Raw genomic sequence first — 16,836 nt, forward strand, 5'->3', positions numbered from 1 at the left:
TGGTGGAGGGTTGTTTTTCAGACTGGAGACCTGTGACCAGTGGAGTGCCACAAGGATTGGTGCTGGGCCCTCTACTTTTTGTCATTTACATAAATGATTTGGATGCGAGCATGAGGGGTACAGTTAGTAAGTTTGCAGATGACACCAAAATTGGAGGTGTAGTGGACAGCGAAGAGGGTTACCTCAGATTACAACAGGGTCTGGACCCAATGGGCCAATGGGCTGAGAAGTGGCAAATGGAGTTAAATTCAGATAAATGCGAGGTGCTGTATTTTGGCAAAGCAAATCTTAGCAGGACTTATACACTTAATGGTAAGGTCCTAGGGAGTGTTGCTGAACAAAGAGACCTTGGAGTGCATAGCTCCTTGAAAGTGGAGTAGCAGGTAGATAGGATAGTGAAGAAGGCGTTTGGTATGCTTTCCTTTATTGGTCAGAGTATTGAGTACAGGAGTTGGGAGATCATGTTGCGACTGTACAGGACGTTGGTTAGGCCACTGTTGGAATATTACATGCAATTCTGGTCTCCTTCCTATCGGAAAGATATTGTGAAACTTGAAAGGGTTCAGAAAAGATTTACAAGGATTTTGCCAGGGTTGGCGGTTCTGAGCTACAAGGAGAGGTTGAACAGGCTGGGGTTGTATTCCCTGGAGCGTTGGAGGCTGAGGGGCGACCGTATAGAGGTTTACAAAATTATGAGGGGCATGGATAGGATAGATACACAAGTCTTTTCCCTGGGTTTGGGAAGTCCAGAACTAGAGGGTATAGGTTTAGGGTGAGAGGGAAAGATATAAAAGAGACCTAAGGGACAACTTTTTCACACAGAGGGTGGTACATGTATGGAATGAACCACCAGAGGAAGTGGTGGAGGCTGGTACAATTGCAACATTTAGAGGCATTTGGATGGGTATCTGAATAGGAAGGGTTTGGAGGGATATGGGCCGGGTGCTGGCAGGTGGGACTAGATTAGGCTGGCATATCTGGTCAGCATGGACGGGTTGGTCCGAAGGATCTGTTTCCATGCTGTACATCTCTATGACTCTCAGATTGATGAGTCCTCAGGGCCACACCAGATTTATCCTAGGCTGCACCGGGAAACGAGAAAGAAGGTTGCTAAGCCGCTGGTGAGGATATTTGCCTCATCACTCTCCATGGGAGTCGTACCGGAGGATTGGAAGGAGTCGAATGTTGTTCCACTTTTCAAGGAAGGTAATAGGGAAATCCCTGGCAATTACAGACCAGTCAGTCATACGTCTGTGATTAGCAAAGTTGTGGAAAGAATTCTGAGGGATAGGATTTATTACTATTTGGCAATGCATAGTGTGGTTAAAGGCAGTCAGCATGGCTTTGTGAGAGACAGGTCATGCCTCACAAATCTTCTTTGAGAAGGTGCCAAGACAGGTTGACGACGGTACAGCAGTGGATGTAGTGTATATGGAATTCAACAAGGCATTTGATAGGGTTCCCCATGGTAGGCTCATTCATAAAGTCAGGAAGTATGGGATACAGGGAGATTTGGCCATCTGGATTCAGAATTGGCTGGCTGACAGAAGGCAGAGAGTGGTTGTAGATGGAAAGTATTCTGTCTGGAGGTCAGAGTTGAGTGGGGTCCCGCAGGGCTCTGTTCTTGGGCCTCTGCTCTTTGTGCTTTTTATAAATGACTTGGATGGGGAGGTTGAGGGGTAGGTTAGTAAACTTGCAGATGACAAAAAGGTTGGAGGCATCGTCGATAGTATCGAGGGCTACTGCAGGCTGCAGCGCGACATAGACAGGATGCAGAGCTGGGCTGAGAAATGGCAGATGGAGTTCAACCTGGATAAATGCAAAGTGATGCATTTTGGCAGGTCAAACTCGAATGCTGAATATAGGATTAAAGACAGGATTCTTGGCAGTGTGGAGGAACAAAGGGATCTGGGTGTGCAAGTATCCCTCAAAGTTGCCACCCAAGTGGATAGGGTTGTTAAGAAAGCATTAAGAATTGATACAAAATGTTAAACCAGATCTAGATGTACTGTTGACAAAATAAATGCATGTGTCAGCACTTACAGAAAGGAAGGTTGCCAACCTGGGGAAGGGGGAAGTAATAAGGGTGGAGCACAGCTGGGCAGTGGTCTGGCACTGTAAGAGAGATTGGGTAATTTGGAGTCTGGAGAGATTACCTCACTCAGCTCAAAGGGTATACCTGTACACTAACCTAAGTTCTAATTTACTTCAGTTGCTCTCTGCAACTGTGGTCCTTTCTTGCAACTTCGTAGAATAAATTGTCTTGTTTCCAGCTTTGGTGGTCTCATCTAAATTTTACTGAATTTTGTTTCTAGCAGTTATGTTGGCCAAATGGCCAATTTCTGGACTGTAACTTCTGTGGAAAGATGTGATGTTGGAATTGTATGCCATCAAACCTGCAACTCAGCATCCTCTACCAGCACCCATGTTGTTGCTCAGGTCATGGGAATGGTTTTCAAAGTGGCACAAAAAGCAGCCACCAAGGACAAAACACAAAAACTGAGAAAGAGACATCTTTTTATGTGTGAATTATAAATGAGTCCAGATGAATATGTTAAAAAGACTAACGGGGATGTAAATATAAATGTAAAATAAGACCGTTAGAACCTACCCTCAGAAAGAAAGTTTGAATAATCGCCATGGCAACAGCAGTAACTGTCAGGGGCTTTCGTGTCCAATTATCCGCCTGAATGAAGACTGGGCGTTTTATTCAACATTGCTTGTTCTCATTAATTGCACGGATAGGTTCCGATTGATGAAAGCACTGTTTTATTGTCATTATTGTTTGAAATGTCAAGGTTTTGCTTTTTGTGGAGCCGGCGGTCAGGCACGGGGCTGCCCGAGTATAGAGTGAGGCCCCAGACATGCCAACCGGGCAGAAGCCGCGGAGCGGCAGCAGTGGCGGGGAGGTTAACGAGCTCGGTGTGGGCCGTGCAGCTGGAGGGGCCGGTGGGGAGAGGCCGTTTGCTGCCGGCACACACCTCAGCCTGGGCTGCGAGATGGAGAACGACATCCTCGATTCACTGGAGGACCTGGGGTAGGCGCTTTGACTGGCCCCTGGACTTTCTCTCCTCCCTCCCCGTGTCAAACCTTCTGGAGGTTTCTCCGCCAAGCTGGGCCTCACCGATAGGTGTTTATCACCGGGTGGTTTCCCCCCGCCTCCCTCTCACACTGCCGTAGTCAAGTTGCGCTCGTTATAAATAACCTGCTGAGCTGGCTTTGGCGTTGCTGCCCACCCATTGGGCCTGACTCCGGGGGTAAAACGCTTCTGCCCTTTTCCTCGCTGCGGACACGTGTTTAGCTGCAGCAAAGGCCTACTTGTGCTTTTTGCTTTACCTCCCCACTTTACATTTTATTTCAGTCTGTCATTTGCATATGTGTCGCTCAATCCGTCGTTTGCCAACATTAAAAACTGTTTCAACATTGCAGGGTTGGGGGTGGGCACTGTCATGTGACTGACTGAGTCCTTGAGCTGAGTGATTTAACCATAAGGCAGTTTGGAGTCGACCATGTTGCTAAGGCTTGGCTCACATTTAGGCTAGACCAGGTGGGGATGGAGTGTTTCCTTATAGAACATAAATGGCTGTTATGATCATCCGCTATCATAAGACTAGCTTTCGACTACAGAATTGTTAATTGAATTTACATGCCATCAGCTGCTGTGTTGGGATTTAATCTATTCCCCAGGTCATTGGCTCAGTCTTGATTATTTAATAAAAACTAAAAGAACTGTGGGTGCTGTTCTGTTCTGAGGAAGGGTTGCTTGCTCTGAAACGTTAACTCCAATTTCTCTCCCCAGGTACTGCCAGACCTGCTGACCTTTTCTGGGAATTTCTATTTTTGTCTCTATTATTTGCCTAGTGACATTTATCAATATGCCTCTATCTTGCCATATGCTTCCAATGACAACAGTCCATATAAATGGGTTATAATTCTGAATAATATCTTGAATAACTTTGAGCTATTCAAACCAAAATCAGTAGGCCTGGTTCAAGTCCCACCTGCTCCAGCAATGTTTTATAATTAGATTAGATTTACAGTGTGGAAACAGGCCCTTCGGCCCAACAAGTCCACACCGACCCGCCGAAGCAAAACCCACCCATACCCCTACATTTACCCCTTACCTAACACTACGGGCAATTTAGCATGGCCAATTCACCTGGCCCGCACATCTTTGGACTGTGGGAGGAAACCGGAGCACCTGGAGGAAACCCACGCTGACACGGGGAGAATGTGCAAACTCCACACAGTCAGTCGCCTGAGTCGGGAATTGAATCCGGGTCTCAGGCGCTGTGAGGCAACAGTGCTAACGACTGTGCCACCGTGCCGCCCACAATACTTTACAATCAATTCTCCAGAAGTATCTGCAGTGCTTATCTTCATTTAATGATATGTAGGAAGCTGATCTTTATTAAAAGAATAGATCTGTTTTGGAATTGTATTAAAAAAATTATTAGCATAGAGGGAAAATGTCTTAAAATATTTTTACAATTGGAAGCACTGCATACCAAATGGAGGTAGTGCTAAACCTCTCAGAATAATTAGTTAAATCATAATTGAACTGTTGTGACAAATTTTGGTGCCTTCCTTTAAGATTTTCAAGGTCATGGAGAGGGCCGAAAGAGACTTACTACTGTGTATCTTGCAGTTGGATGAGAGGGAAATTGGGTGACTGTAGAATGGAGCAGCATATTTGAGGTGAAAGTGAGGACTGCAGATGCTGGGGATTAGAGTGGTGCTGGAAATGCACAGCAGGTCTGGCAGCATCCAAGGAACAGAAAAATCGACGTTTTGGGCATGAGCCCTTCGTCAGCATATTAGGAGGTCCAGTAAAGAGGTAAATCTTTGGGGGGAGACTAATGCAAGTCAAATAATTGAGGTCAAAAGGTCAGAGTTTTTTTTCCTGTTGATGATCAAGATCTAGTGTTCTCACAGAAACTGAAATGGAAGCTTTTAGCAGGAAAGTGTGAGGAAGATACCAAACTGCCAGACTGCAATGTTCATGGCTAATATTGACAATTGAAATTTATTTGCAACCAGCTTACCTACATAGCACAAATGTTTGGTAAAGGAATAGGAATCTAATACTTGGCATACTGAATAAGCTTCAGAGTTCGGGAGTTTTAGATGTCTGTTCCAGTAAGTTTTGAATAGTGCCTCTGTTTCAGTGTGACCAGGAAGATTGGAAATAATGCAATTCCTTTCACTGTCTCGACTGAAGCAAAGTTAAAAATCGCACAACACAGGTGAGAATCCCAACAGGTTTCGGAGCACACTAGCTTTCGGAGCGTCACTACCACCTGATGAAGGAGCGACGCTCCGAAAGCTAGTGTGCTTCCTATTAAACCTGTTGGACTATAATCTGGTGTTTTGATTTTTTAACTTTGTACACCCCAGTCCAACACCGACATCTCCAAATCTCGACTGAAGCAGGCTGCTTAAAAGGAAAAGGAGCATAGGTAAGACCTTTGTCTCTTGCAGAGCTCTTCTGTGCTTCCAGTGCTTAAATTTGAAAATGTAGTGTCTTTGGAGTTATTTTGTGAACTAGATTGCTTTAACTAATTTATACCATTCAAGTGAAAGGGGTGTAAGAAAGGGGAATGTAGTGAGACCTGGGTATCTTCAAATAGCAGATTCTGAAGGTAAGCCTGCAGGTACAGCAATCAGTAAAGAAGAATAATTGTATATTAGCCTTCATACAAGAGGATTCCGGAGCAGGAGCAGGGATGTCTTGCTGCAATTGTACAGAGCCTGGCGAGACACCACACTTGGAATATTGTGTGCATTTCTTGTCTCCTTATGAGGAAGGATGTACTTGCTATCCTGGGAGTTCAGTGACGATTTATCAGATTGATTCATGGGATGGCAAGATTGATGTTGGGGAGCGGTTGAATTTAGATCATGTTGCTGGAGTTCAGAAGAATGAGGGCAGAACTCAAACTCTTAAAATTCTGAAAGATCTAAACAGGGTTTCCAATGTCTGTAGAGTCCAAGTTAGGTCACAGTCCAAGGATTTGGGGTAAATCATTTTAAGTCTGAGATAAAAAAAATGTATTTACCCAGAGAGTGGTGAGCTTGTAGAATTCGCTACCACAAAAGCAGTCAAGGCCAAAACATTGTGTGGTTTCAAGCAGGAATTAGAAATGCACATGGAGTTAAGGGATCAAAGGATGTGCAGGGAAAAGCTGGAGCAGGCTTTTGGATGATAACCATGACCATAATGAATAGCAAAGTGGGCTGAAAGCCAAATGGCCTTCTCCTCCATTTTTTATGTTGTCATGTGTGAATCATGGTTTTCAGTAGAAAATTGGGACTGAAAATGTCATGTTGGTTTGATGGGTTCTGAGAAGACTGATAATTCCAATGTGTGATTTTCAGACTCTACCTCACATGGGTAGATGGACTGAGATGAATGAGTTATTTGAAGGTTTGAGCGCTTTCTACTATGCATAGTCATCAGGTCTGCAAATTCTTAATATAGTCTTTTGTCGGGTGTCTCCACTTGAACCTTCTCAAGTCCAATTGGTCACAGGCTAGGGACTCCCATGAGTCAGCGGGAATGTTTCTTCAATTTTTTGAAGACATGTCAAATGCATTTTTGTTGTCTCCTGCTGTGTTCTGAGTAGAGCTGTTGCTTTGGCAGTCTGGTTGAAGTATGAGTGATGTGTGCTGCCTTGTGGAGTAATTAGCATCTCAGTGCTGGGCATATTGACTTGAGAGAGGATGCTGCTATTGGACCACTTCTCTGGCCACTGGAGTTGAACATTCTTATAAAGGTACATTGGTACCTTCGAGTGCTTTGAGGTGTCTGCTGTAAGCTGCCCAAGTTTGTGATGTATAGTTGGTATGAATGGCGTCTCTTGGCTCTTAGGTTTCACATCCTCCATTTTTTGCCACAAAAAGAATTTCTGTGTGCTAATCGTATGATGGTAGCTCAGTGGTTAGCACTGCTGCCTCACACGCCAGGGACCTGGGTTTGATTCCAGCCTTGGGTGACTGTCTATGAGAGTTTCCTCCAAGTGCTCAGGTTTCCCTCCACGGTCCAAAGGTATGCAGGTTAGATGAATTAGCCATGCTAAAATTGTCCATAGTTTTCATGGGTGTGTAGGTTAGGTGCATTCATCGGGGAAATATAAAGTAATAGGGTAGGGGAATGGGTCGGTGTGGACTTGTTGTGCCAAAGGGCCTGTTTCCACACAGTAGAGAGCTTTGCATGGCTGGAGGCTAGAGGGTTATGGCCAGTTTCCACGCTGTAGGGATTCTATGAAAAGAAGACATTTAGGATATTTACTATTAATCTACAAGCTAATTTCAAAGACTTGAGAATGACAGACAAACATGACCTGATTTGAATTCAGATCATCCTAGAACACAATAGCTGCTTTTTCCCCTTAAACATTGTTTATTTCTAGATTCATGTGTGTGCCATCAATATAAACAGCTCTAGAGCATTGTGGTGCTGATCTTTGAATTTGTCCACTGCTAACAGTTTCTGGATGTTAACTGGAATGTTGAGCTCAAACATTCTGCAGCTGGTCTACTTCCTTGGTTTTCTATGTGCTAATCATAAGGCCAAAGTTATAGCTGGCATTGAAGAACAAGTCCTGTGTCATTGGAGACCACCTTCTTGACCTGAAGTCATCTTGAGATTGTGCAGCTTCCCATTATACAATGTCTGATTTCAGTGCCAGGGTCACCTTCATGGAAAGCATCAAAGAATACGGTGGAGAAAATACAATAAGAAATGGAAGCAAGTGTAGCCTTCAGCAGAGTTTGGAATGAAAGGAGTAAGTCTAAGTATCATTGTTAAAATCTACAAAGCAGTAGTTTTGCACATCTGCTCCATGCGTGTGAAACTGAATCGTGTATCAAAGTCATACCAAGAAGCTGAGCTACTTTCAGAAACTTTCAAAGATCACCTGGTGGAACAGAATGACCAGACAGAGGTGCTCACCCAAGCTGACCTGCATCCATGATATATTGAGTCACAACTGGTTTGGACTGATCATATAACTAGAATGTCACTTGGTCACTGAAACACACCATCTGTGATGAATTTGAGACTGGGATGTACTCTTACGGCAGTCAAAAAAAGCATGACAAGGAGTCTGCTTCATTTTCAGAATTACTTTATTCACGGAGTCCTGGGGAAGCCTTGTCCAGGGCTATTGTATATTGTGCTACAGAATAAAAATGTGTGCTTGTTATTGAGGAAGGCTGCGCTACCATTGGGAGAGTGTAAGGAGGGAAAATCTCAAGCCAGCAGAATCGTCCTGCATTAGCAGTCATCTGCATACCTACCAGAATCCTACCAACTTCCCAAAGATGAACTTGGTCGTCCTCTTTTCACAATTTAAAAATATTTTTAGATGGTTTTATGTACTGGTACTCCCCACAAATACAAAATTTTAAATTAAAATTACAATAGTATTTAGATGATAAGACAAAACTTTGATATGAGGCATGATTCTGTTGAACTGCAATTAATTAATAAAGTCTTACCTCTGGAATTAACATTTAAACTTAACATTTTCACAAATTTCTGTTGACAAGTGTAACATTAATATGAAGCTTCAGTTTAAAAATAAAGAAGATTGGTACATTGTAGAGTTTAGGGCTTCTTTTGTTGCGAGAAATGCACTTGCAATTGTGGAATCGAGAAGCTTTCTGGAATGCTCACAGAAAATGATTAATTTTGCAGATACAAGGGTCCACTACTGGATGATGGAGCTCTCAATTTGGCAGCCGTTGGTGGGGCAGCTTCTCCAGAATACACTAAGCTATGTGCCTGGCTTGTAACAGAACTGAAAACTTTCTACAAGCTGGTAGAAAATGTCAATGCAACAGCTAGTAAGTTTTATTTATTAAACTATATCCAGTTGCATTACCCAAGTGATATACCAACTTAAATCCATTTTGCACATAAAACAACCATCATTTGGAAATGAGTGTGTAATATCATCATCGGTAGTATCTTGAAAAGGAACTACCCTAATGACTCAGATAGGCTATTGTATATCCGTTGGAACAATTTTATGTGTTCAGTTCAAACCATTAAATCATTGTTAAAAATCACACAATACCAGGTTATAATCTAACAGGTTTAATTGGAAGCACACTAGCTTTCGGAGCGACGTTCCTTCGTCAGGTGATTGTCAGGTGATGGTGTTGTGTGATTTTTAACTTTTGTACACCCCAATCCAACACCGGCATCTCCAAATCATTAAATCATGGCAGTCTTTTTAATCCAGTATTTGGAGTTCCACGAAAGAACCATATTATACTCAGCATTGACACTATTTTTCTCTCTCCAAAGATTCTCGGAGACCTGCTGAATTTTACCAGCTATTTGTCTCATTATTTCAGATCTCTAGCATTTGTAGTACTTTGCTTTTATTTGGAAGTTAACATTGATTATGTGTTAACAGTGAAATTACCTTACTGAAGATGATGCCACAAAAATAGCACAGACTCTATTCTAATCGCGTAAACATGTTCGAGTGACATTGCATTCAGAAAGCTTTGACTTAACTGCAATGCCAGTTATGTCATGTCTGTATCTCCTGATGAAGGGTTTATGCTCGAAACGTCGAATTCCCTATTCCTGAGATGCTGCCTGGCCTGCTGTGCTTTGACCAGCAACACATTTTCAGCTCTCTTGATTGGAAGGAAAGGGAGGTGTTTAATGCAAATTGTAAATGGCTTGATTGAGTAAAATTTATAATTTGAAAAAATAATTTAATGTCGATAACCTTGACTCTTGTCTGGGTGTAGGACTTTAGGTCATTTGATTCTTTTTCCTTTAATTTTATTTTAAACTCTCTCCTAGGCCCCACAGAAGCTGAAGAGTTTCAGCTAGAGATGAGCGGTTTGTTGGCTGAGATGAATTGTCCCTATTCTGTTCTAACCACTGGAGATGTCACAAAACGCCTCCTCAACAAAAATAATTGCCTTTTGCTGCTCAGTAAGTTGTAGGAGTATTTGAATTTTTTTTGATTAATTATTGTACTTGAAACTTAAATCTGACATAATGCTTGAAAGTGTTCAATGCTAAAGATGCATTCTCTCTCCAAGGTCATATACACATGTATACATAGGTATGCCAGTCAAGTGGGTACATTACTAGTCTAGCGATCAATATGGCTTCTAATACCTACCATGACAAATTAGGAAGTAAATTTAATCTGTGACAGATACCAAATAAAATATCAATACAACTCTACAGAGACCTGATTTATGGATTCGATGGGCCAAATAGCTGCTTTTTATGACAGAATGACTCTGAATCTCTGAAGGCTACAGGTTGTCTCACATGTACAACTGCTTCCCTGATAACCTTCAGGGAAGGGAACCCACCCTATTGTCCCTCCTTTTCATTAAATAGTTAACAGCTCTGGCCATGTTCAAACTGTTCAAAAGATTAGAGGTGTGTGACATTTTAATACAATGTCAACTGTAAAATTTTATACATTATTTGCTTTCTGATACACGAATACAGATCTGTATGTCACATGGGGTATGTGATGTATATTCTTTATTGGGTTTCAAATTAGTTGTCTTAGTTGTGGTCAAATAATCAGCAAATTGATAGTGGCTGGATTTATTTTAGAGTAGTCAGAGATGTACAGCATGGAAACAGACACTACGGTCCAACCCATCCATGCCGACCAGATATCCCAACCCAATCTAGTCCCATCTGCCAGCACCTGGCCTATATCCCTCCTATTCATATACCCATCCAAATGCCTCTTAAATGTTGCCATTGTACCAGCCTCTGTCATTACTCAAAAACCAAATGGTGGAACAAGAGTATTGTGGATCTTGCAGCTGCTCCTGAGTTGCAGGTTTTTCTTGTGATTTTCTTCTGGCTTTTATAGCAGAAGCCGAAAAATATTCATTTTACAATTATTTTCAGAACTTTTCTAAACAAAATTCAAGAGTGAGAAGCCAGAAGTAGCCATATGCATTGGTAAGAATGACATAGTTAGGGAAAGAGTTCAGGCTTTGCAATGTGAATATAAGAAGTTAGACAGAAGATTTAAAAGTAGAACCTCCAAGGTAGTAATATCTGGTTTACTCCCAGTGCTACCTTAGAGTAAGGATAGAAAAAATAAATCAGTGGGTGAAGAGGTGGTGCATTGTGCAAGGATTCAGATTTTTGAATCATTGGGATCTCTTCTGGGGCAGAAAGGAGCTGTTCAAAAGACATGGGTTTCACCTGAATTGGAAAGGAACCAATATCTTGGTGAGGAGATTTGCCAGTTCTATTTTTGAGTCTTTAAGCTTTTCGGGGGTAGTTCCCAAGTAGCACTGAAAATAGGCAAATGAGAATGGCTCTGAATCAAAAAAAAGCAAGTTATATTAGAAAAGGCAATCAAGAGCAAGTCAGAAAACAAAGTAATTCTGAAGAATTATACTGCATTTATTTAAATGTAAGGGGCCTTACAGGTAAGACTGATGAACTCAGACCATGTATGCGAATATGGGACTGGGATGTCATATCTATTACAGAAACTTGGCTGAGGGAAGGACAGGACTGGCAGCTCAGTGTTCTGGCTTTTAAATGCTGTAGGGAGGATAGCAAGAGAGAAGGGGTAGAGGCACTTTTGATTTAAGGAAAACATTACTACCCTGCTTAGGATGTTTTTGAGGGATTGTCCAGTGAAGCTATATGGGTATAACTTAGAAGTAAGACAGGGATGATTGCTACCCACAACCCCCTCCAAAAAAGGATTGTCAGAGGGAAATAGAGGATCCAATATGTAGATATATGTAAGAGTGATATTCAAGATTGTAAATAGATGATGATTTTAATTTTACCAACATTGATTGTGACTGCTATAGTGTTACAGGTTTGGATTGTGAAGAATTTGTTAAATGTGTTTTAGATCACTTTCTTCACCAATATGTAAATCTTCCTTACAGAGAAGGAGTAAAACTCAATCTTCTCTTGGAAATAAGACAGGGCAATTAACTGAACTGTTAAGTCGAGCAACACTGTGGGAGTAGTGATCGTGATTCTGATAGTTTTTAAATAGTTATGGAAAAGGATAGGCCTTCCATAAAAGTTAGTTATATAGTTGGACAACCAATGCTGACCATATTCCCAAACTAAACTAGTCCCACCTGCCTGCATTTTTCCCATATCCCTCCAAACCTTTCCTATTCATGTGCTTGTCCAAATGTCTTGTACCTGCATCTACCACTTTTTCTGGTAGCTCATTCCACACATGAATGACTGACTGGTTTCGTTTTGGAACATGGTCGGCATGGACTAGTTGGACCGAAGGGTCTGTTACCATCCTGTATGACTCTGTGACTCTTCTTCAATTCCAATTTTTAAACATCGTCAGGAATAAAAAGGGCAAATTCATTATCTGTTTTGCTGATCTTGGGTTTAAGTTGTCAACGTGTATCTTAATGTACAAAGGAATATTGTCTTTACAGCACAGATGGAGGCCAGTTTGGTCCAATCTGTCTGTTCCAGCTAATTGCTCAACTGATCTCTACTGCAGAATCTGGTTAATTGTTGCTCAAGCATGTGGATCCTCTGATACGGAGATTCAATTTTGATGTTTCATGGAAATATTTCTCCCCTTTAATATACTGAGGATTCGTGATGGCTTACAAATGACACTCCACATCTGCCTTCATTTCGTATAAGGAATGTGACTGACTTACTGTTGCCAGTATTGTATCAAATAAACCCATAATTGACAGGCATGTGGGGATTTAAAAGCAACTACAGACCCCCATCTCCTGCTGTGTATGCACATACTGATTTTCTCCAGTCCAGAAGTCATTGTGCTATGGTACATTTCCAGCAGTACTGAATCATAGTGGCAATTTGCATTTATATGGTGTCTTCAACATAGTAAAATTCCTCCAAGCTACTTTGCAGAAGCACTAGGAGATGGTTTTGATACAGAGCCCTAAATGGAGATATTAGGGTAGATGCTCAAACTTTGCTCACCTGAGTAGCTTTTATGTACTGTTTTAAGAAGGGAAAAGGTTTATGGGGCCATTTTTAGTGGGTTGTATAGCTGAAGGAGAATACAGACATTTTGAGCAGTGCGCACCTGGGGGCATTTGAAATATAGGGTGAGAATTTTAAAATTCGGGCATTGTTTAAACAGGAGCCAAGTTGTATAAGAGGCACACGGCTTGGCAAGGAAGTTGGAACAAGGGCATCAGAAGATACAACATGAAGCCATCCACCAGTTACATTAAAATAATTAACCAAAGTCAACAAACATGAGGCTTTCAGCAGCAGTTGAGGTTGGAATGACATAATGTTGGATGATATGATTAGATTAGATTCCCTACAGTGTGGAAACAGGCCCTTCGGCCCAATAAGTCCACACCGACCCTTTGAAGAATAACCCACCCAGACCCATTACCCTACATTTACCCCTGACTAATGGACCTAACACTGTGGGCAACTTAGCATGGCCAATTCACCGGGACTGCACATCTTTGTGATTGTGGAAGGAAACTGGAGCACCCGGAGGAAACCCATACAGACATGGAGAGACCGTACAAACTCCACACACAGTGGCCCAAGGCAGGAATCGAACACTGAGGCAGCAGTGCTAACCACTGAGCTACCATGCTGTCCATATGCCTCAGTACTATACAACACTAGACAGACAGTAAACTGACCAACTGAATCAACAGAGAACAGCACTAAAACTTGAAGTCTCTGAGAGCGTTTCAATGAATCTTCATCTCAAATGATAGAGTAATGGAATTAGGTCCATATATTTATGACAAATGTGAAAATACCCATCTTAATTTGTGGTCTACAACTCATTTTGGGATCAAATGTGACCTTTAGATTGCAAACAGTCTGTTCAGCCTTCAATAACTGCTCATTAATAAAGTCAGGAAGTATGGGATACAGGGAGATTTGGCTATCAGGATTCAAAATTGATTGATTGACAGAAGGCAGAGTGGTTGTAGATGGAAAATATTCTGCCCGGAGGTCAGTGAGTGGGGTCCCACAGGGCTCTGTTCTTGGGCCTCTGCTCTTTGTAGTTTTTATAAATGACTTGGATGAGGAGGTTGAGTAAATTTGCAGATGTCACAAAGTTTGGAGGTGTTGTCAATAGTCTCGAGGGCTACTGCAGGCTGCAACATGACATAGACAGGATGCAGAGCTGGGCTGAGAAATGGCAGATGGAGTTCAACCTGGATAAATGAGAAGTGATGCATTTTGGAAGGCCGAACTTGAATGCTGACTATAGGATTAAAGACAGGATTCTTGGCAGTGTGGACGAATAGAGGGATCTGGGTGTGCAAGTGCATGGATCCCTCAAAGTTGCCACCCAAGTGAATAGGGTTGTTAAGAAGGAATATGGTGTTTTGACTTCCATTAACGGGGGAATCGAGCTTAAGAACCACAAGGTTTTGCTGCAGCTCTACAAGTCCCTGGTGAGACCACACTTGGAATATTGTCCAGTTCTGATCGCCCTATTATAGAAAAGATACGCAGGCTTTGGAGAGGGTGCAATGAAGGTTTACCAGGAATGCTGCCTGGACTGGAGGGCTTGTCTTATGAAGAGAGGTTGACTAAGCTCAGACTTTTCTCTCTAGAGAAAAGGAGGAAAAGAGGTGACCTGATCGAGGTATACAAGGTGATGAGAGGCGTGGATAGAGTCAGTAGCCAGAGACTTTTCCCCTGGGCAGGATTGATTGGCACAATGGGTCATAGTTTTAAGGTATTAGGAGAAAGACATAGAGGGGACGTCAGAGGTAGGTCCTTTACATGGAGTGTTGTGAACGCATGGAATGGGTTGCCAGTGGTGGTGGTGGAAGCTGAGTCATTTAAGCGACTGCTGGACATGCACATGCACGTGGACAGTAGTGAATTGAAGGGTGCATACGTTAGGTAATTGTATTTTATATTAGGATTAATCCTCGGCACAACATCGTGTGCTGAGGGGCCTGTTCTGTGCTGTAATTTTCTATGTTCTAAGGAAAGGGATCAAATTAGTGGCTGTGGAACAGCGTTTCAGACAGAAGTGACAGTTTAAAAATTTAGTTGGAGTTAATTTCTGGATACTTGATACCGGATGGTGGACAAGCAGTGTGAAAATTTTAGATGGTTGATATGGGGATGATGGTGTTATGACGGCTGTCAGGATAGTTGAAGTGAAAACTGCTGTTTTTGAAAGATGCTGTGGAGTGGTAGTGTGGAGGCTAGGACTGAGATGAAGGTTGAAGGGTGGTGAAAAGGATGAACGTTATGATTGATCGTATCCATTACCATCAAGGAGCACTGAGCAACTTACAATTGTTCTGCTGCTGCCCTGGCTGACATCACCTATCTGAACGCAAGCTAGGGATCACTTATATGGTTCTTGCTGAATTGTCTTCATTCTCCCAAAATTATTAGCAACATTGTGTACCACCAGAAGCTAAGGACAGGGGAGTGCAGTACTACATGGGTCATTAGCAAAACGTTCCTCAGAATGAGCAACTAAAACCAAAATTGTTAAACTTAGTCCTGGTGATCTTTTCTGTCTAAACGTGGATTACTTTTGTATTTATTCAGGGAATGTGAGGTCAGTTGAAATTTTAAAACTGGCATTGGTAAGAGTTTGATCATTTGGTCATGGAATTTAAATTATGTGGAATGAAGATAGGGAATTGGAGCAGTAATCCAGATGAATTATAATTCAATTGACTGGCAAAAAAGAATCAAGAAGCTAGGTGGCTTACTCCTATTGCTAGCCAAACTTTGCCAATTCCAAACTTTGTTCTGAGATGATTATCTGCTGCTACCTCAAACTACACCCAGCAGTTTGGTTAACTGAGTGACTTACTACATTATTTGAAAGGGCAGTTGGTTGGTTGCATTGCTGCTGGACAGAAATTCTACTTGGGCTAGGCTGGGTTAAAGATCACAGGTTTTCTTCCCTAAAGATATTAGTTTGCATGACAGTCAGAAAGTCTGACAATCATTTGTTCAGATTCACGTTTCCAGGTTTTTAAAACCCGAAAATTCCATGGGATTTTAACCCATTCTGAAATACTAATCTGATAACAAAGCCAATTATGAATTTTGTTTTCACTTTTCTAGAGACACAATTTTGGTCTTTGCCCTTTTTGTCATCTGTAGATGGGAAATCCAGCTTGAACACTGCTAGCTCTTGTACTTGAGGTCATGAAAGAGCTATGTTGAGCTAGAGATCTGAGGCCTCAATGCACCATTCCTTCCTTGTCACTACTTTACCATGAGGCTGGGTGATAAATGAATGTAACCTGGAATTGGTAATTCAGTGACAGCTCTCAGTCTTGTGCCATTGAGTTTCTAGAGGTTCCCTTATGTTAGTCTGCTATGTATATGTACTGTTTCAGTCATAAACAGCAAAGTTTTTTCTGAAGCACTTTGTTGGTTTTGAGCCACTTGCTATGGTGGCAGTTTGAACTGTGAAATGAAAATCTTGTGCAAAAGCAAAGTGGCATCAAAATAATATCTAGGTTTTGTTTTTAAAATGCCATGTTAAAGTAGTCATGTGACAACTCTGAATGAAAAAAATCAATAAATATATGGATTTAAGTACCTTACTCTATTGTCATTTGAAATGAAGATTTGTTGAAATTCTCTCAGGCACTTCAAGTTTTAATGCTACTCTCTGATTCAGTTGGTCAGTTTACAATCTAGTGTTGTATAGTACTGAGGCATATGAATCTGTAAATACTAATAATAAATGCTATAATTGAACCTGGTAACAGAGTTCCAGAGGTGCAGCAAAAACATGTCAGCAACCTGTATTCCTGTTGGTTGGCGTTGGAATCAAACTTGTCAAAGATGATTCCTCTCTTCATGTG

At 41.8% G+C, this 16,836-nt stretch overlaps 1 protein-coding gene across 1 annotated transcript in view; it reads left to right on the plus strand.

Moving 5' to 3' along the window:
- The first annotated feature begins 2,863 nt into the window (after window positions 1-2,863).
- Window positions 2,864-16,836, plus strand: part of fam98a (family with sequence similarity 98 member A) — a 31,624-nt gene continuing 17,651 nt past the window's right edge. Inside the window, exons 1-3 of the mRNA XM_060831320.1 lie at window positions 2,864-3,037; window positions 8,702-8,850; window positions 9,830-9,964. Of these exons, the coding sequence (XP_060687303.1) occupies window positions 2,865-3,037; window positions 8,702-8,850; window positions 9,830-9,964 (457 nt within the window). The 5' untranslated portion in view covers window position 2,864. The remainder of the gene's footprint in view (window positions 3,038-8,701; window positions 8,851-9,829; window positions 9,965-16,836) is intronic.

Source organism: Hemiscyllium ocellatum, chromosome 10, assembly GCF_020745735.1.
Source record: "Hemiscyllium ocellatum isolate sHemOce1 chromosome 10, sHemOce1.pat.X.cur, whole genome shotgun sequence".
Lineage (NCBI taxonomy): Eukaryota > Metazoa > Chordata > Chondrichthyes > Orectolobiformes > Hemiscylliidae > Hemiscyllium > Hemiscyllium ocellatum.